This window comes from Falco biarmicus, chromosome 2 (genome assembly GCF_023638135.1).
Source record: "Falco biarmicus isolate bFalBia1 chromosome 2, bFalBia1.pri, whole genome shotgun sequence".
Classification (NCBI taxonomy): Eukaryota; Metazoa; Chordata; class Aves; order Falconiformes; family Falconidae; genus Falco; species Falco biarmicus.
This window is the reverse complement of record NC_079289.1, coordinates 61,688,643-61,710,028: the sequence shown is the minus strand read 5'-3', so window position 1 is coordinate 61,710,028 and position 21,386 is coordinate 61,688,643. Positions and strand designations below refer to the sequence as shown.

The window sequence follows — 21,386 nt, the reverse complement described above, 5'->3', positions numbered from 1 at the left end:
TTAGAGACTGCACTGCACAGACAGTACATTAGTTGGTAGGTGACAGTAGCTATTACTTCTCTGCCGTACAGCATGCATAAGATTTAAAGTGAATTTTACAGCAAAAGCTTTGTCACAGGAGGACACAGGCATGCTTTTCTGGGGTCCCCTCATCACTGGCATGTGTTATGTTAAAAGTCTGACAAGAGGCCAGGGGAGGTGGGGGGCAGACAGCCCTCCCATTGAGTCACGAGGTTCAGAAAGGGTCTCCTTGCTTTCAGAAAGGAGTGTAAGGGTGGCTAGAACCAGTCCTAGTCTCAGACTTGGTCAATTGTTTTAGATCTAAAGGATTGTATGTCCAGGGTTCGGGGTGGGATGGAGGACAACGACATGGGGGTATAGAGACACAGCCCTCCCACTGAGTCACAAGGTTTGGAGGGATCCCCTTGCTTTCTAAACTCCTTCTCAGAAAGGAGTCTAGGTGCAACTAAATCAAATCTTTGTCTCGGACTGGGGCAGTGGTTTTAGGTCCAAAGATTTATACGTACAGCCACTCATCAGAGTCAATGTTTACCTTTCAGAGCCCAGCTTCATGACTTTCACTGAAACACTTTCACAAAGTTGAAAAAATAGATGATTTATTAAGGCAACATATAACAAGTTCAGAATTGCCATTGGTAAATGCGCTTACTGAAAAAATCAAGCTTGAGTTAAGAGTTCAGCATTTTTATTAAAAATACAGTCCTGGGTAACATCTGACGTAGTCGGAGGCACAAATCTTACGAAAAAGGTGTCCCTGCCTGGGGAGGAGGGACGTTCTGGCCCGTAAAACCATCCAGTAGTTCAAGATCACGTACTCAAAATAAGAGCATTCTAAAATGTCAGATTTTATACACATGGTGAGGTGGGACTAAGTAAATTATTGTGTGCCAGTTGGCCCTTAGCAAGGTATCAATTCTGGAAGGTCAGTGGGGACCGATGGTTCACCATGGAGCAGGGAGGATTCATTACAGACAGATCCATGATCACAGATGTGCGGCGGTCTTCCCGGCCTTCCCTGAAGCAGCACCAGGTCGTGAGGCCCCCGCCTCACCCAGGGCAGCACTCAGCTGGTTTGCTTGTTAGACCATAGGTGTGCTGCGCAAGTCAAACTCCCGAATCCACTTTGAGCCAAATACAGTTGTTCGTTGCTAGGTCAAGATGGAGGGAGGGGAGCACACCACCACAGCATGAAACCTGTAATTACATTAAGATCTCATCCCCTTATTTCCTGTATATATTGTTTGATATATTCCTCTTTGCCTGACTAATGCTCAGGTACAGTTCTGAGTGATGAGTAGTTATCTTTATTTGGGTAAGCAAAGGCTTAGAAGTTTTCCAGCCTTCACAAGTAGCTTTTCTACAACTCTGTTATTGAAAACATGAAGACAACTACTAGTATTTTTAAGTCCCTGGTATACCTGGTGATCCTACCCTTTACGGCTGTAGAATACTAAAACAGACTAAAATGGAATAAAGGACGTTAGGCTGAAGTAGATGCTTTAAAAATGTTTCATAGAAAGGTTGAGATGGAAACCCTAGAAGAGACAACGTCATTGATTACAGTAATGTCACAGAATACCACACAGAAACAACAATTCACCGAGAGTAGAAAAAATGCAAAACATGGGACATAAACATATGCTCTAATTTTAAATGCACTTATAATGCTTTTACATAGTTCATACATTCATAACTATGAATCAGAAGGAGATTAGGCGTGTAGTAGACATCACCCATTGCATATAGGCAGTATGTTGCATACTAGAAACTTTAAGGTTGTTTTTGGTTACAGAAAATCATATGCTAAAGCTGAGGCTGACAGGAAAAGAAGGTTTTTGCTCTCCAGACATAGCTTATTCACAGCGTATTCAATGATTCAGGGTGGGCTGGGGACCACTGGGGTAGAACGCAGCAAAACTTGAAGGCCACATCACTATTCTACAACCCAGATTTTTTTTTAATGAATTATGTATCTGCATCCAGTTCTGCTGAAATAACTCAGTTTACGTAATAAGTGATTCCACGAATATTCTTGGAAAAATCAATTGATTATTCAGTCACAGCCTGAGGTACTCCTCAGTATACATAAAGACTGCAGAATTAACTCAAAATACACAGGCTTTGGGAGAAGCTGAGCTGGAATCATATCACACTGTCTCAGAGCAATACTGTTAACTCCTTTATCTCAATAATGTACGATTTCCTGATGTGGTTGAAAATTTCAGTGTACAGAATGCCTCTGAAGTTCATGAGGGGACTCTTCCTTTTCAACTGGTAGATGAAATTAAGTTGTTCTCGGAAGACTTAATTTTCATACCAAGGAATGAATATGGTTGCAAAGCATCAGAGCAATGCAATTAAAATTTATTTTGATTCAGAAAATTTACTATTTTGAGAGATGGTTTCTGTTGTGACTTCTCTCTGCCTACTTTCTTTCCCTCCCACCATCCTCCACAGCTACACAGTAAGAGCTATTTGATATTTTCTAGGTATTACTATTTTGACAACCTAGCCAGTAATCAAATTTTTGTTCAGTGAGAAAAAAAAAAATCATTTTCATGCAGAATAGCTAAAGTAAGTACCTCCTGAAAATTTCACACTGTTCATTAAGAACTGTGATGGCAACAGCAGTCAGAAATGGTGGGGGAAGGGCAGAAGAGAGCTGAATTCACCTCTTGAAAGCTATGAAGAATTGGCGGACGTAGAGAATGAAACTGACTGAACTTTTCTATTCTGCTTTACTGATACATCTCTTGCAGTGTGACTCAGATGATTCAAGCGACACAGTCTGTTTTGATAGAAATTAGGTGATGTAGAAATACATGTATTGTGCATGTATGAGTGAGCAAGAATAAGAGGGGGAGGGAGAGAGAATGAGGGCATATATGCATAGTAAATACAACTTTCATCTTCCCATCATTTTTGCAGTCTTAATAAATACTGGTCATACAATAAAAAATAATTTTGTGCAGTTGCACAGCCAATTGCAAGTCACCTAATGTAATGACCAGGGCTGTGGTCAGCCAATGCACTGTTCTACCTGGAAATACTGCACATGTTGTGGGCAGCAGCTGCTGGCCCCTCTCTAGGCAAATAATGCAACCATATTACCTAATAATTCTTCCTGATTGCATTTCAAGACCAGAAAGAATAACTCTGAGACACTACCTAACCTCACATGTGATATGAGACACAGAACGTCCTAAAAAGAGACAATATCTGGGCTGCTATTCCCCACAAAAAAAGACAAAAATAAGTGTTCTTCCTGAATATCCTGAGAAAAAAAGCACACACTGTGCTCTTTTAGTTTCTCAAAATTCTCCACACGCAACCTTTCTTTCTTTCTTTTAACTCTGAATCCATTTATCTGTAATGATTTGACAAGCAAATGCAGTTTAGTGTCTGTTTTGCTTGTGAAGTGTTGATTCCTTGAAACGTTGAAGCTGGTTATTTGTGTTGGGTGCTTGGTCATTGAAGTCATAAAATACATTTTTCTGCTTCCAGACATTGGCTTGAAAATAGTAGAGCTGTGGAGGCAGTGGGCTAACAGCTAGGCACTGTGGGCGAACCTTTTCTAGTGCTCCAGTCTGGCTCTATTTTGTTTTCCTTATCCAGATGTGACTTTAAATTCCACTACAGATGCACTATAAGTACTCAAGTGTTAAAACAAAGCCTAAAAAATTAAAGTGTTAAAGTTTCTCATAATGTTCATTCCTCCAGCTACTCAGGCTCATTCATGACAGTTCTCAGGCCTGAAAAAGACCTGGAAAAATAGACAGACTTTGTGGGAAGGGCTGAAGACCAGCATCTCCTGCCTTCTAGGCTAGTTTTCAGTATACCCTGAGGGTTTCGCTTACTATTTCTTGGACATTTCACAGTATTCTGCAGATGTATCTTGTCAGGATGGGGGTAGGAAGGCTGATAAGTAACAGCATCTCACCAAAAGTAGGATATGACCTAAGTTCATATCCAGACAGAACTCTGAAAATCTTAGTTTCTATGTAACCTTACTGGCCAAAACAGTGCAAAATGGGACCAGCATATTAAAAATCTCAATATAGACTGCAGGCAAGGTTGAAAGGGGCTGCAGTAAAAAGGATACAGAATGGAAGGCATTTATCTGAGAAATAGATCTCAGGAACAGGTATACTCATGCATTCTTTAAAAATATGGACAGGAGTTCAAGTGCAATTTTAAGCCAAAACTGAGGAGCTGTGAATCAGAGCAAAAAGGTGGTGTGTACAAACCGAGACTGGATACACAAAAATGTTCACAGAAGCCTATGATCACATTTTTTACTTCTGCTCTTGAATAAACATTTATTTCCTGTTTTACTTAAGTAGACACATGGATTTAGACATTTTCTTGTTACCATGTATGGTGTGCTGTTCAATACACCGCCTATAATCTGATATACATTTCCAAACATGATTCATAAACCAGCTGGCTACTGTTAGATCTATTCTATGAAGAGAAAACTAAACAGGTCTATAGTGTTAGTGATCAGGAAGGAACATCTGTGAATATTTATCTGTTATCAGACCCAGCATTCCTGTCTCCAACCAATAGACTATGCTTACTGACTAAATCGAAGTAAAAAACCGTTTACTTTATTTCTTTTATTGTTGTAAATGCCAATGTAGCACCTGAAGCATTAAAAATGCGGTTGAGTATATATTCAACACTGGGAAAACCTCTTGTTGTTTAGAAGTTTATTTAAAAACAAAAAGTACACACACAACCTAATCTTCCTTCTCATTAATCTTTTAGTGTGGATAAGAAACCTTTGTAAGCAATTAAAATTGAATTTGTAATGAAAAGAGCTTGTTTTACAGAATGCAGTACGGGAAAGCTGCTGTAAAGAGATGATCACAAACCATATGTTAGTGATAAAGGCTTCACTTTATCACCTAGCAAGCTTACCCATACCTGTCACCACTGTAAACAAGCTAAAATAAAAGTTGTGATTCTGGGACTAATACATTGAAATTAACTATACAATTTAAGCTGCTACTGACACTAATAACATTATAACTGATGAGATGAAACATGCTGAAACCAAACCAAACCCTCAGCTAGATTGCTCTTTTCAGGTGTCAGTTTTTGAACTTTCTGTGCTTAAAAATGTAATCTAAGTTCAAAAAAAAACAAAAAACCACAAAACTGGTGTAAGAAAAAAGAAAATAATCAGTTGCCTATATTGCTTTTCAGCCTGTGATAAAGGAAAGGTAGTTACTAAGATTTTCAGATATCCTGAATGAATACAAAGAAGAAAAATGTGTTATATAACAACCCAGATAGCATGTATCTAGCTACTAAATAATGTACTTCAAAACAGATAAGTTGAAAATAAAATGGGAAACACGCAAACCTCTCCATACTCAGTCACACAGGTTTTTCATCACCTTCGTAGCCTGGTGTCCAATATATTTTTGTATGACTGATCACATGTGAAACTTTTCTGTTTCCAAAAAGCTATCTTAATTCTTATGACAAAGACCACTGCTCAGAAGATAATAGGCAAAAGAAACTAAAATCAGTATGTTTAATTTGCTTTTCTGTTTAAATGATTATAATAATTGTAATAATCATAGGTCCTGCATCAGATGACAGCATCTTTGATGTGTTCCTTTTAGGTCCTGAATGTAGAACTTGGTCCTCATTATTGCAGATTTATCCCCTGGTCTACAGCTGTTAGTGCTCAGGCACCCTAAGCGGACTGGATAAGGTTTTATTTGAAGGGAAGCAGCACCATCTATTGCAACCTGATAGCTCAGCTCTAGATGATACAAATGGCAGAGCTGGCCTAAGACCAGTTTTAAACTCTTTCTTGCACTTACTGTCATAAGTTTTCCCCAGACCAGCTTCAAATGAGGTTAGGATCTCAGTTTGTATACAATAAGGTACAGAGACAAGGGTGTGTGGTGTGTGGATGTATCTAATAAAAAAGCACATCTAAGAGACATATCTGTTTACTCTGATAAAATAATAGCATATGCCTAGCCCTGAGTAACTGCTGCTTTTAAATGACTTGGCCAGAGTTTTTATTTCTGAAGTGGGAGGATAATGAAAAGTTAAGAGCATGTTTTATCCAAGTGATAGTCTCTCAAAATTTTCTTTCAGAAGCAGCATTAATGTAGGTGTGCAGTGCAGTATGTTCAAATAATGGCAGTGCTATTGTCATCCATCTATACTTTTGGTTCTTCTCTTTTTCCAGACTGTCTACAAAGCCTGGCTCTGTTCCCAGTATTTTGAAGTCACACAGTTTCACTGCAGCAACAGAATTCCTTGCAAGCAATACTGTTTGGAGGTTCAGACAAGGTGTCCCTTTATATTACCAGACAATGATGATGTCATCTATGGAGGACTATCAAGTTTCATCTGTACAGGTATAGTATAGAAAAGCTAATTTCACTTGTTTTCATAAGTCTAAATGTGAAGGGAGAGTATGAGTAATGTTTCTTTCATTAGCTCTAACTATGAGAGCCTAAAGGTGTTCTTCATCACAAAGAATTTTTGGATGTGCTAGGATTTGAGCCCAGATTTAGTAATGCACATTTATACTACAGCTTGCCACAGCCATTAACTTTACAAAACCAAATTACTAGAATAAATTTGTTCTGGTTATTTTGTACACTCAGTAATTTGGTGGAGGGTTATTGTTGCTCTGTGTCATGCAGTAGTCAGAGAGAAAAGGCTCTGCTATGCAATATGCAGAAGAAAAGAAAGGCAAAACTAGTTTTTAGTATACTCACCTTTGATCTCCTTCATTCTTATGTCAGATAGATGAAGAATCTGGGGCATAGTATTCAAAACTGTGCAGCAGCTCTTGGAAAGTAAATGTCTAAGGAAAGGTCTTTCACTACTGAAGAATTTTAAGAATCAGTTGTTCACCTGTGAAGAACTGATCTGTTGGTTTCTTCTTGAGCCTTGTTACAATTTGTGAGTATTTTAATTTTAAAAGGCACTGGTCATATAGGTCTATGCATTGATTGATAAAATAGTTTGGTTCCTTTGATGTTCCACCCTGCTTCAAACACTATCCCAGAATGATCCAACCAGAGAGGATATGGTAGACAAGAAATACCTTTAGTACATCTCAGGTACCTCAGATACTATTCTGGGGACTGGCTTCGACTCATCCACACAGAATTTCGGCTTATATCAATGTTATCTGCAGATTTCTGATGCCTAAAGTATCATCCGAGAATCTTGAAGATATTTAGGCAACTTATTCCCACTAAATCAGTAGAAAAACATTTCAACACTTAGATCATTTGACAGCCTGGTCCAAATATCTGAAATTAAACAGTCTTTACCTTAAATTAGGGGTGCACTGGAAATACTGATATTAAATTAATTGCCCAAGGTAAGCTACTCAAAACCACAATAAAATATAAAACCCCATTAATGCTCTATACTATCTCAGAGGCAGATATAATGTTTGTGGCAACTCACTTCACCTTGCACCCTGTGTTTAGATTTAGCGGGATTCTAGTAGCAAGGTATTTCCTGTATTTCTTGAAGATTAAGCCTATTGTACACAATCGAGCAATATGAAAAAGACAGTATAATAAAATGTAAGCTGAGTTACAATTTGGTAGTCATCAATAAGGTGCTTAGCACTTCAATGCATTTTTAAAGTATTAGTAGCCTTCCAATATGCATATGCAGTAAGCAAATGAGCATTATTGTCCAGTTTAAGATAGGACAGTAAAAGCTGAAGTGAGAGACTTAGAGGACATTTTTATCTACAACATGTATATGACATATGTGTGTGAGCATGTATGTACACATGTATGCACATTTGCACACAGACAGAATGGCAAAGAACAAAAAAACAATAACCAAAACCATCCTAGTAATTATTTCAGAAAACCTCTTAGGAAATATATATCTACCTCTACATTTTCCTAGTATGTCCCGAAGTCCAAATTCATTCCTAAAACACACAAAATACCTGACTTTGCAAAGATTACTGAGAGTCAATATCTCTGAATTCGGGATGAAAAGCAGATTAAGGAGATTAAACTCATTTTATTGCAGGTATTAGTTGTGTGGGTATCTACACATAAACTCTATGACTAAGCTCTCACTAGAGTCACTGTAGATCTGGTGTAGTCAGTAGAGTTGAGAGCTATTTCATTCAACCTAAGCAGGCATCTGCACCTGATGAGCTGACTAGCTCCCTACGCCCTGCTAACAAGTGCTGGCTGCACTCTATTTGCTGTAGCCGCGGTTAGTTATGAAGGTCTTATTGCAGACACTTAAAATCAGGGTGCCCTGAACCACACCTCAGCAGTCCATAACTAATATCTGGTTGAACTTTTTGTCCTCTCAAGACAAGACCTTCAGCATCAGGAGAGTGGAGGTTGTATTCATGGACCCATAGGAGTCCGCATACTGACACCAGGCAGTTTTGTGCAAGAGGCGGTGCTGAGTGGTACAAGGCTGCAATTCAAACTGGAATACAGGCCCGTTGTCACCCTCTTACTAATCAGCAGCTCACTATAAGAGCACTAGTGTCACTAATGAGAAATCAGATTAATATCTGCTGTGGGACTAAAGAATTACACTTCTCTGCAGCTTAGAAAACAGAATTATTTCATGCAAAGTACAGTGAGTTCAGCAGCAGACAAAATACTCTACCTCAGCGTAGCTTGTGTCTTGACAGTTATCGCAAACTCCTTTTGCAGAAAAGCGACTGAAAGCAGGTCACTCACAGCTTGAGGCCCCTCTCTGCTGTGCTTTCTGTGAGCTGCTGTCTGGCAGACATGTTCTGGGATTTTGAGTACTGGTCCTGCTCTTTCTGGCATGGATGAAATTTGCTGATAAAACCAAAAGAGTCGCATCAACAGTATTTCTGTTTAAAATTTAGGTGCTATAGATGGTTGTCTGGTGTGTCCATTCAACCTAAGTTTACTGTGAAGCTGGTCACTGTTGAGCTCTGCTATAGGAAGCACAGCAGGACCGAAGTCTATGTTGAGGAATTCCTCAGGAATGGCAGTTTGCCACAGGCCGTCACTCATTTAAATTAGGCTTGGATACCTCTACTGTTCCTGTCTCCCACGGTATCCCATGGAGAGAAATGCTACATGTCCTGTTTTGAAACTTTTACTTACATTTTCAGAGTGATACAGCAAGAACTGAATTGTGTTATGTTGATATGATATTTTTTTCCCCCATGACACTAATGAAAGACTAGCTGTATCGCTAAGGAACACTGTTAATTATGAAATATTGTCTGGAGAAAAAAAGGAGTCCATCTGCTTATTGGATAATTTATCTCTGACAAACGTCAAGAATTTGTGGATTCTGATTTTCTTTAATAATATTTTAGAAGTAATAGTTTTATAGTAAGGGCTTCCCTTCCTCCTCTCCATGGTAACAGACTATTTCCTCTAAGGTCCAGTAGAGATTTAGGTTAATGGAAAGACAGAGGATTGATTTCTGTAACACATTTTAATACACTGTGGAAGGCAAGTAAGAGGGAAAGGTGTACCCATAATAGCTGGTTTTATTTGATGTTGACTACAGTACAGAGTGCAGGATGCACATAGATAGACTACACGCTAATTTCCCATGGCAGCTAAACAAGAGGCTGGTGTGGCTTCATGTCACCAGCAGTGCTGGGAGCTGCTGTGGTGATACTGCGCTGCTCCCTCCCCGTGCACCCCTGTACCACCGTAGCAGTGAGCTGGGGTGCAGAGACACCTCCTGGACGTGGGGCCAGCACAGCACTGGCTGACAGGGAAACCACATACTTGTTTTTTTCTTGCAGGGCACGGCAGGATTTTTTCAAGGTTGGAGGCTGTACAAAAAAAAAATAATCTGGAAGCTGTAAAAATAAATAATAATAAAGGTTTTATCCCTCCTTAGAAGGTCCATGAGAAAATAGCATAGGACTGGCTACTGCAAAAAAAAAAGAAATTTTGCAGTCATTGTTATTCTTGACAATATTAAATGTATTTAAATAAAAATAATGTTGTGGTTTATAATGTGGATTAATAATGACTTCTTGGAAATTCGTGAAGGACTGGTATAATGAGTAAGAAGTATTCTGCCCTAAGAATGCCTTCCTTGATATGTCTTCCTTGATTACCTCAAATGAAAGTAGATAGTGGGAAAAGGAGAGGGGATGCTACACTAGTTGCATATCACTGGAACTTGTCTCGTAGAAATGCATGTGAGTATGTGAGACATCTGCAGTGCAAAAGAAAGTACTTCAGAGATTAATCAAAACAATCAGAATCACAGTGTGGTTCTGATTATGGAAACATGCAGTTGGCTAGAAAGAACTTTGTGTTCCCCTCTCCATCCTTCCTTCTAGGAAATAGAAGGAAAAAAGGCGGTCTTTCCATGAAACACTGTTCTGGAACATATTATTTTTTATATTAATTAAAATTGAATGGTTGCTTTCATTTTAGACCTTTGGAGTTTATATCCATATGATTACGGTTTCCAATGATTTCATTTAATGTTTCTTTCTGCAGCTCAGATGTCTAGAATTGCCCACGCAAAACAGATTTTTATTTAAGGGAGATAATAATAGTGTTTAGACATACATACACATACACATGGCAGATTACAATTAGTGAGTCCCATGCAAAGTTCCAGGTCAGGGTTTTTAATTCTGACTCCTACAAAGACAGTGTGCATACCAGTGGGATTGTTTTCTTCCATAGACAGTTATCTTTCCTTTTTTTTTTCTCCAGTATGAATGGGAGATGTGGAAGATTTCTTTCACACATACTCTTTGAGTGTGGAAAGAGAGCTGAAAGATGTATGAATCTACATACAAAGCACTGGGAAGAGACTGGTTATAATTCACTTTTCTCGTGCCTTCAAAATTTATGTGGCTCAGCATCTGGCCTGGGGACTGGTCCATCCCTTGAACTGTTTCTGTTTGGCTTGCTGCCATCTCCCAACAGCGACAGAGAGAGGATGCAGAAGCCATGAAATCTTTCTTCACAGGCAAAACTATCCATTCAGGCCTGAAGTTTGCTCAGCCCAGAAAACATGAAAGTTCAGTTTCCACCAAATGAGCAGTAGAGATGGCCAAAGAGTGGGGAGAAGAGATTACCTTTCCTCTGCACACACGACCTTTCCCTGAGCAGCCAGTATATGCCGTCAGCACTAACTCTGCAGCTGATCTGCATTAGCAATCTGATTCAGGAGTGTACTTTTGAAGCAAATCTCCCATTCATGCTCCTTGCTGTTTGACTTGCACTTGGGAGAGGTCTTGGAGGATATGAACTGGGTTCCTTTGGATTAAACTGAAGTAGGAGATGTGTTAAGGGCTATACTACCTCCCAACCACTAATGCACATTTGGTCTACAGAATTAGATTAGAGCTGGAGTGAGGTAAAACTCTTTCAAATGCATTTAGGCTTGACACAAGATACTTAGCACCAGCTGTTCCATTATACAGATCTTCTTCTACCCAAAACTACTTGTTAATACAGATATAACCTATTCTGGCTGCTGGCAGACCAGTCCCAAAACTGCTGTCCATGTGCCAGGTCTGGACCATTTTAGAGTGCAGAATTAGAACTAGCTGTGTTGCTAAGGGCTTTCTTTCTATTGACCAAGACTTACGGTTTCTTTGTGCCTTGTGGCATAACAGGGCCGTCACCCAGCAGCAAGTATCAGGCAGGAAATATCAGCCACATGCTCACAGCCTTTACCTGTACAACAGATATCATGGAATTTAATTGAGCACTTAAGTTCCTCTGTGAAGGAAAGGAAGGGAACGTAGTGATTAGCAATGAAGCAGAGATGTGTTGCATTAGCTTCTTCCAAAACCAGCATGGCACCTTCAGGTACTTCATAAGAGCAGTGTCATCATAATGAGTCTTCTGCTATGAGGAGAATCAAATTTGTCTACTCTTCTGTGATGAACAGGCTTCTGATACTTTTCAATGTAGAAGGAGAAAGTAAGAGGAGAGAAAAGGTAGGTGATTCAGGAGCTTTGAATCACACATATCTTTCCTTTCAGTCCATATTAAATTAGGCTCCTAATTTCATGTGTTCCAATTAACATCTCAGTTGCTTGGAAACATAATGTGAATATTCTCCATACATCATTTTTTGCAAATATCAGTAGCGTCCTTAGGTGATCCATGTGAAATGATACTTTCTTAGAAATTCCTCCTCTTTTAGAGTAAAGAAGAGTATTCACCAGAAATGGAACTGCCAGTCACACTTCATAGCACACATAGAGACATAATGTTTCTAAGGACATAGTAAGAATTATTAGAGACAATTCTCACCAATCTGTAGAAGGAGTTTTTTGACTAACAAAGCTCAACAAGGGTATTGGGAGCAATTGGTTAAATTGCAGCATCCTCTCAAGGGGGAGATGTGTGTCTGGGTTTCACCAGCATGTTTAGCTATAGAGTGTGTTTCAAAACAGATGCCCTGATTTCAGCACAACTTGAAAAGCAATTTCTTCAAGAAAATGTTTTATATACAATGCAGCACAGTCTATCTTTTCCATGTAGAATGATTCAAGAAGAGAAAATTTCTGAAGTCAATCCACTTTATACTGTTCTTGGCAAACTAAGATGAAAAAAAAAATACATACTTGATCCAAATTCATACTTTAAAAATCACTCGTAATAATGTGTCATTTGCCTCCTGCCTACATTTCTTAGTAGGTCCTAAAATATCAAAATATTAAGCTAATATAGACAGCAGGACAAATCCCATTTATGTTTGACAAGCATGGTTTAAATTGTTACTAGCTATGAATCTGCCTACAAGGAAAATTTGACATGGTTTTTCAGCAGAACCTGTCAACTAAATAGCTCATATTTTAGAGTCTAATGTGCTTCTGGTCTTGAATATTGGGGCTTTCCCATGAATGTGGTCCAATACCATAAGTTTACTAGCTGCAAACATTTTCCTACAAAAACAACCAGGCAATTAACCTGCTGATATCCCTGAACTTTCTATTCTAACACAGTACTTAGATATGTATGACCCTTTCCTTCTGTGTCATATCACAGTAGTAAATCCTTCTGATCAAAAACTGTACAAAATAGAAGCAAAACAAAAAATGTTAGCTAGAAGCAAATTATCTCACCCTTATCTTGTATCTCAACATAGCAAAGCAAAAAAAGTTCATTGTATAGCCCTGAGAGTCAGGTATTTACTTATTTTTCTGGCTTTCAGCACTCAGTTTTACAGGGATAACACTGATTTACACCAGCAGGAAGAAATTGGTCCTGTACATATTTTAGGAGGAAAAAAATCCATGCATGGTGAAGAAACACAATGACTTTTTCTTGAATGTGGGCACACACAGAGGAAAATATTCCAGAGGCAACTATCTGAAATAGTCACCAACGTATATCAATAAAAGAAAATTAAAACACAGCAACCCAGATCTCCTCCAACAATTGGAACGGAGTCTGAAATGGAACTTAACTTTTTCAGAAGAGCTGAACAGCCTTATTCACCAGTTCAAGAATAATTTCTTTGACTGAAAGATAATCTATTGATCTTTAAGCCTTCTTCTACATTTCTTTTTATTACTTTTTGTAATATGAAGGGTATAAAATACATGTCTAAACAGAAACATCATAATCTGCCACAGACAGTAATTTAGAAATTGAGAGGACCATCTGGGAAAAATCAAAGAGTGTTGGCTATCAGATCAGATGTAAGCAAGCAGTGAAATCTAGTCATATAATATCTAATGTGTTCTCTTGCCTTCTGTAGTTGGGAAATGTGAATATTGAAAGATCAGAAACAATTTCTCAGAAAGAAATGCCGTGCATACTGCTGGTGTTCACTGACACAATGATGTCACTGCTGGATGGATCACTCTTGGCAGACATTATTTACTTTGGGCTTACAATAAAATGGAGCATTCAAAACTTCTGGTACACTACATCTACTTACCTCATTTCTTCTTCTAGTTCATGGTCTTTTCTTCAAGCACAAGAAGCTTGGTATGCCTCTCAGGATCATCAGAAATCTATGTTAAAAAGGGCCACGGTTTAGAGTTCTGTAGAAGTAAAATGAGGAAAAACCATAACATATAAGATCTTGGTTTATTTCTGTGGTCTTGCAAAATACGTATCCAGCAATGACAACAAATATGTCAACCAGACCAGTTTCCTTCAGTGTCGAATAGTATGGGTCCATAGCTCTTTCTTTAGCAAAGAAACCATGTGGGTCAAGCCAGGTAACTGCTGCAGATATAGATCCAGCCACAAGCATGACACATCCTGACAGTGTTCAGGTGAGATGTAGAAATGTAACCACCTCTTTTGCATGCTGGTTCCTATGCAAAAGAAATGCAAGTGCTCAGGCAGAAACCACAGCATTCTCTGAGTCAGCTGGAGATCTGGCTGATCAGCAGACCATGGATGCAGAGACAGTCTTTGTGATTTTCATTCTTGAACAAGAACTTTTTTGCAGTTTGCTGCTTTTCTCCCAAAGCTGTTTCTGCACAAAGTGAATAATTCTCATGCTGTCACTCCTTTTTCTCCCAGTATGATTCAGCTGAGCAGGATGCATGGGATTTCTCTACAGTCATGTCTCCATTAACATAATCTCAGTCAAACGAGTAGCTTAATTCTTGCATCAGCCTTACTAACACACACCCTACAGGCATAACTGCTGCACTGGTCAACAAAATGTTATCTGCATGTAAAAAAACCTATCCAGTTACAAAGCAAAGAGATAGCTTTTACATGAACTTCATGAGCGGTAGTATATCTGTCTGGAGAGTGGTTTGATACCAAAAAATATCCTGCCAAATTCTAGATCCTTGATTAACATCAAGGTCCGAGAACCTCCATATGTACTAATCTTTCTGTTGGTGAAATACAGGTGAGTGCTGGGAAAAATTGGGAAATTGAGATTCAGAGCTGAGAATTTTAAATGAAAAGTGAAAAGCAAATTAGATTTCAAGTCAATAACAATTAGTAAATCAGTGTCAGAAATACATTTACTGAACATCCAGGTAATACATAGAGTATTGGTGTCTACAAACTGAACTATAAAGACAGAAGAGGAAAGGGGAAGACTTAGTGGTTTGGTGGGTAAAGATACCCTTTTTATTTCTTATCCCAAACTCTGTATCCATATAAAATGTTTTGATAAAAAAATGAACTAGTTTTTTCCTCCCTGGTTTTCCAAGGCTGATGTAGCCTGTTCCCAGGGTTTCTGGCAGGTCATGGGTTTGTAAATCTCTGAATAGACTGACTTCTTAGATCCAAGGGACCAAAACCGATAGTTAAGGCTACAAACAAGTATGTGGTGAAGCAAAATCATGAAGTTTTATTATTTCAGTGCAACAGCTCTGAGTTAATTTATCTGAATGTTCTGCAACTGTTAGATGAATAGTGATTCTGTAGTTAATTGATTATTGAATATATAACTGCAAATTCAAAATCTAAATTAAATTGCTGAATTGAAATAAAGACAAAATGTAATTTTGCATTAAGGAACAAGTTCAATGCAGCTTTGAATGTGGAGTTGCCTTCCATTTATGATTCAGTAAGTATATATGAACTATTTACATACCTTTTGATTGCCAACTTGTATACATAGGCTTTGATTTCAAAGGAGGTCTGAGTTTTCCTAAAATGAGAAAGACAGCAAATTTAGTTTGAATGGTAAACAAGTCCCAGTGGGATCAAAGCATTAACCATCCTCTGTGTCTTTTCAATTACCAGTAATCGTTTGAGCTACCGCAGTCACAGAACAGATTGTATAATTACCTGCTTTGGGAGAAATCTCCTGTATGTTACCATGTTTAAAAACACATGTATGCACACAAAAATCAAAATATTTGTCTCAGAAAATACGATGTTAGCAATAAGATGCTTTATTACACTTGCAAAAAACAACTGCCCACAAGTTCCAAAATGCAACAGAATCTCTTGAAAAACATGAAGTACATTCAGTGATGATCTGAGAGAGACAAAATAATTTTCAGCCTTTGGTACATTGCCTTAAGTATCTGACTGCACAGGTGCAAACATGCCTTGATTCCCTACAGGGTAAAAACTGACTTTATAGAAAATCAAATAAACTGTTCTCATTCCTGTATCTTTAAAAATTGTAATTATTCCAAAAATAGATGCAACTTTATTTGGATTCTTGTATAACATAATAGACTGTTGTGTCAGCTATGTGAAAAAGTGCTAGTCTAGGTTTAATCTGCATTTTAACATGCTCAGCATGCCTAGTGCACTTTTTATTTAGTTGCAGATCAATATTATGGAAGTAGGAAGTTCAATTTTATCTTAATTTAAGGCATGCTGGTTTTCTTTACAGGTTATTCAAAAAATACAAGCAGTCTGGTGCCTGGACCTAGCAATCTTACACCTAAATTTGTATGCATTGCTTTTTGAAAGTAATATCATTGTTGTGATACTTCAAACAAAATGCAATTCTTCTTCTGAGAAATCAAGTTAATTTATAAATTATAGTAATTGTGTAGCTGCTTTCAAAATCTTTATATTAATATTTCAACACAGAAAGTTTTTTTCCTATTAAAACCCAGCACTACCATAGAGTAATTATTTACTGCAAAATGAAAACACTTTATTTTTGTGTATCTCACCTATGGAAAGGTATTGTCCACTATGTTAGACATTCTTGTATTTCACCATTAGTTAAACAGCCTAGTCAGGTTCTTTTAGTTTATCAGAAAAGAAGACATATGAGAAGCAAACAGAACGCTCTGGTTATGTTACTCTTCTATATAGCAATGCAGACAGCATTGACAATTTCCAAAAGGACAGTTGTACCTTTTGGAAAAGACAGAATTCCTCTAACTGTTAAAAAATTCATGATTGGATCAGGCTGAATAACTCAGTAAAGTTCCAAAGGCAGAAATAGCCTACATGTATAGTCAGAAATATCAAGAGAACCAATTATTGCATGGCAAAGAAAGATCATTCTCACCTCTGGGGTATGCCGAAGAGAACATCCCTGCTAGAAGAACACAGCTGAGGTAGGGTAAACAAGTAGCCTCTGAACAGCTCTGTTTGGAAACTGTTCCTGTGAAGCTGTTAGGTCTGTACTGGGGTTTGACAATCAATATTGTCAATATTGTCAGTATATCAATTATTTGGCTTTTAATGCCTCTGTTTTCACGGACAATGTTATATACTCGTAGTGCTTGCAGACTGAGGAAGAATCTCAAAATCCTTTCAGATTTTGTGGAAATATCCATTGTGCTTAGTTGTTACTTCATCATTAGTTGTTAGTTCCCAAAAAATGAATAATTCAAATATCCATATCATTCAAACATCAGTCATTACTTTTTAATGCCATTTCTTTACACAACCATGCTGTGTCATACTTCTGTGGAATGATCTTTTCATGCTGCTTCATTAGACAACACATATCCCTTCAACATGCTCTAGTATACAAAATGGCAAGTGTTTTGAAGGCCTCAGGCTCACCCAAAGTGTGGATTCGATGGCTTAGACTAAGCTATCGACTGTTGCTTTGAGCTACCAACTTCTGCCAGTCTTCTTGTGCCTGACGCTTATTTTCCTTTGTGTTTCCCCTACAGGGCTCTATGAAAACTATCCAACCAATGCAGAACCAGAATGCTGTGATGTCAGATGGGGACTATTATCAGATCATCAATCCAAAGGGACTATAAAAACAAGTGGCTCAACAATGTGTCACAGGACATCGCTCACAGTTTCATCAGCATCAAGACTGTGTAACAGCAGACTTAAACTGTGTGTTCTTGTATTAATTCTCTTACATACAGTACTTACAGTCTCAGCAGCACAGAACTCAACAGGACTGGGTTTTGGAGGCATAACAACTTTAGAAGATAATTCAACTAATGAGGAATAAAAGGAAGGATTCATATGATAGAAATACAACAGGCCCAAATGACTACAGTCAAAACTAGCAAGGACTGAGTGCTTTAACCTCAGATCTCTTCTTGAATGACCTTTTGGGTAAAATGAAAAGAATGGGCCACTACCCAAACAAGGACACATGAACACAGCTTTTTATTGACTAAAAGGCTGTATGGTGACTTAAATTTCTCACACCATTTTATACACTGTGTTTTAATGTTTGGAGTTTCTTTTTTGTTTGTTTTTTGCACTTGTTAATACAGGATTTTATTTTTGGGACGGTTTCTCAAAGCTAAATTAAGTCTTTTCTCTGTCGATATATTTCTAGTCATTGTGTGTGTTCATCTGATAGTTCTGTCTTTTATGTCCTGTCAGTTTCTATTAGAGGAATGACTGCTATGATTCCATGACATAGCAAATAAATAAATAAATAAATTTTAAAAACCACAAAAAAAAACAAAAAAAAAAAACCAAAAAAACCCCAAAACCCATAAAAAGAACAACAAAACAAAATTTAACAAAAAAAAAAAAAAAAAAAAAAGAAAAAAGAAAAAAAAAAGCAACTAAAAAAATACCTAAACAAACCTAACTGTCCTCTTACCAATGGGAACCATTCATCTCCTTTCCCCTTCCCATCTCCCATCGCAGACAACATACATTTGCTTCTGTCTGTGTAATCACAATGAATGGGTACACAATTCCAGTGTGCCTCTGCCACTGTTGCACAAACCAGTTGACTGAGCAAACCCAAAAGGAGCATGAAGGGGGTTCCTTTTAGCTGAACAAACAAGTGCTCTCCTTATAAGGTGGGATCGGACAGTTAAAAAATGTAAAGAAATATATAACAAACTGTTGCTCCAATACCCGTTTTGAAGAAGTCCAGTCCTTTCTCACTGGTCAGTTGAACAGGAGCAGCCTTTTTTAGATATGCTATGTAAAACCAGTTATGCTCAGCAAGTTGAGTAGTTGGGAAGCCTTCATATTGGAGGTGAAGGATTGGCATTCATTGTGAATTACGTTTTGAGTTCTGCTGTCACATAACCAGCAGCTTTCCATAAGGAATGGGAGCAAAAAGCTTCCAAAATCCAAGTCTTTCTGTCTCAACAAAATTACACTAGAAGCCTTTGAGCATCTACAATACAAAGTATCTCTTTGGTTTTGATTCCATTGTTTTTCTAATATCTACATGTTGTTGAAAGTTACTCTAGTTATTAAGGGTGCACAAGAATGTGTTAGCACAGATAAAGAACTATTTTTTTTTAAATATATAGGACAACAGTTTTCATAAATGTGCAATAAAACCAGTAAAGATATACTAGGATATGAGTAGTCAAGAGAAAAGATTGTAATATGATTGCTGATTTTTCGTTGTTTGGGGTGATTTTTAATTTGTTTACTTTTATTTTTGTGGGAACATTTCACCTGCCGAGTGTATGAGAATTTGCTTTTTTTAAAGGCTTTTTAGAGTTTACAGTAGAATCTATGGAAGGAAAAGTTAATAAGGGCTGTTTTTAAAAACTTTACATTCCTTCCTATTCTCTAACTACACTTGGGAAGTGCACTTTAGAGATGTTTGCTGTGTAGCTGGGAGATGAAGGAAAACTATAGAAAATGTTCTCTTAGGAAATAAAATATAGTTACCTACTTTCTAGCTATGAAATACCCCTTGATAAATATTAATGTTGTAAGAACATTTAATCACTGGTGCATAATGCGTTTTTGTATACACTTTATGGTCTGTTAAATTCTGGAAAAAAAACAGAAGGAAGATAACCATGCTGCTTAAGCGGTTCAAGATACACATGTTAAGCTGCGAAAGCTCAAATATTTTGCAAGATTATTTGTTTTGATAGTGTTTTACTACAACCTGGACTGAGGAGCCTAAAATGATCTGTGCAAATATGACAACAACAAAAAAGCACCAGCTAATGCAAAATTCTTCAGCACTGCTTTGTTTCTATAATTCCTCCCTTCCCTTCTTTGCACATGCTATATTTTGTTCAATAAAACATGGTGCTTTTTAGTTATTTTATTTTCTGTTAGAGGCACATGTATTAATTACATTGAATTAATGCAAAATTGGGGAAAAATGTAGAAACGCAAATGAAAAAGCCTTAACTAGTGGTAGAATGCAGACTTTTGAAAGGACAGAGACGTTACTGAAAACGATGGAGCAATAACTGGGCAGTGCTCTGGTACTGTACAACAGCTGATGAGTCACACTACTGAGAAAGCTCTTACTAGGTGAGCTCTTGTTCAACTGACCTCTTAATTCTAGTAAGTGTACATGGTCAGTAAACAGTTTGTTATAACCTTTATCTACCTCTGCTGTGCAAAGGCCATCCAACATCCATTTCTGTGATGTTCCTCATGGTTTTTTGTTCACACCATTACTCACTGTCATCTATTTTTACACTGTACCAATACAGTAGCAAGTCTGGTTCATCCCAATTGAATTGACACATGAAGAGTTATTATTTCTGTTTTGCCTCATGGTGAATTAATGTAGAGAGCTACCTTTAAGGCATTTTCTTTCTTCTTTCCTGCTCTTCTTCATCCTTCATCCCTTATTTTTCTATAAAAATGTTTTTGAGTCGTGTCAGTGAAAAATATGACTCCTCCACTGCTTGGCTACACTCAGTCATGTGTAATACAATACGAGAGAGACATGAGGAAAAACAGTGACAACATCATCACATGCATAAAGTAGCCAAATTAAACTTGGGCAAAATGAAGCAGAAAACAATTACAGACTTCCAATTATTACAGAAGTACAAGATGTAATAAATTCCTCCCCCTCTCCCCACCTGGGGTTAGTGCCTGCAGTTCAACGGTCTGTGAATTTTGTCATCTTTTTGAGATCTATTTCTTTAATTTTTGAAACAAAGAGTCATGTTGCAGAGGTGACTACTGCTGGGGTATCTGTTGCAATTTTCACTCCAGCAGTGTGGTATGCAGCTTCTCTTGGTGGCACCTGGGACATCAGGAGTAGACAAAGACTCTTCTATGAAGTTAAGCAACACGTAATCATGTATGATGCAAAGTTTCATTCCATCCATTCCTCATTCGTAATAGTTTTCCTGGCACAAACTTAAGCATGCTTGAAATTGTGCACATATTACTTTTTTGCCAGAATAAATTTGCATCTTGCCACTGCTGTAACTGCCATCTTGTTCCATTTCTCCTTGTACTGTATGCCTAATACATACATGATAAAGAGCTGGCTTAACAAAGAAGTAATACTAACAAATTTCTGCAAATGACTGATGAGAAGAAAAAGGAAAAAATAGGGTACTATTTATTTTCTGATCATATGGAAGAGAGAAATTTCCCATGCCTTTTATCTTATTTTCTGCAATAGGGAAAATCCAGATTTTGTGCAATATGTTAATACTGCTAAGCCAAATGTCATATAACACAACCAGAGCTATATGTTATTCCTTATTGCATTTGCATTTGGTAATACATTATATTGACGCCTTTCTTTCATTAAAGACACAGTATCTTTTTTTTTTT

At 37.7% G+C, this 21,386-nt stretch overlaps 1 protein-coding gene across 1 annotated transcript in view; it reads left to right on the top strand.

Moving 5' to 3' along the window:
- NALF1 (NALCN channel auxiliary factor 1) overlaps window positions 1–21,036 on the top strand; it is a 496,478-nt gene extending 475,442 nt beyond the window's left edge. Inside the window, 2 exon segments of the mRNA XM_056328704.1 lie at window positions 6,239–6,410; window positions 17,567–21,036. Coding sequence (XP_056184679.1) covers window positions 6,239–6,410; window positions 17,567–17,862 — 468 coding nt within the window. The 3' untranslated portion in view covers window positions 17,863–21,036.
- The last annotated feature ends 350 nt before the right edge of the window (window positions 21,037–21,386 follow it).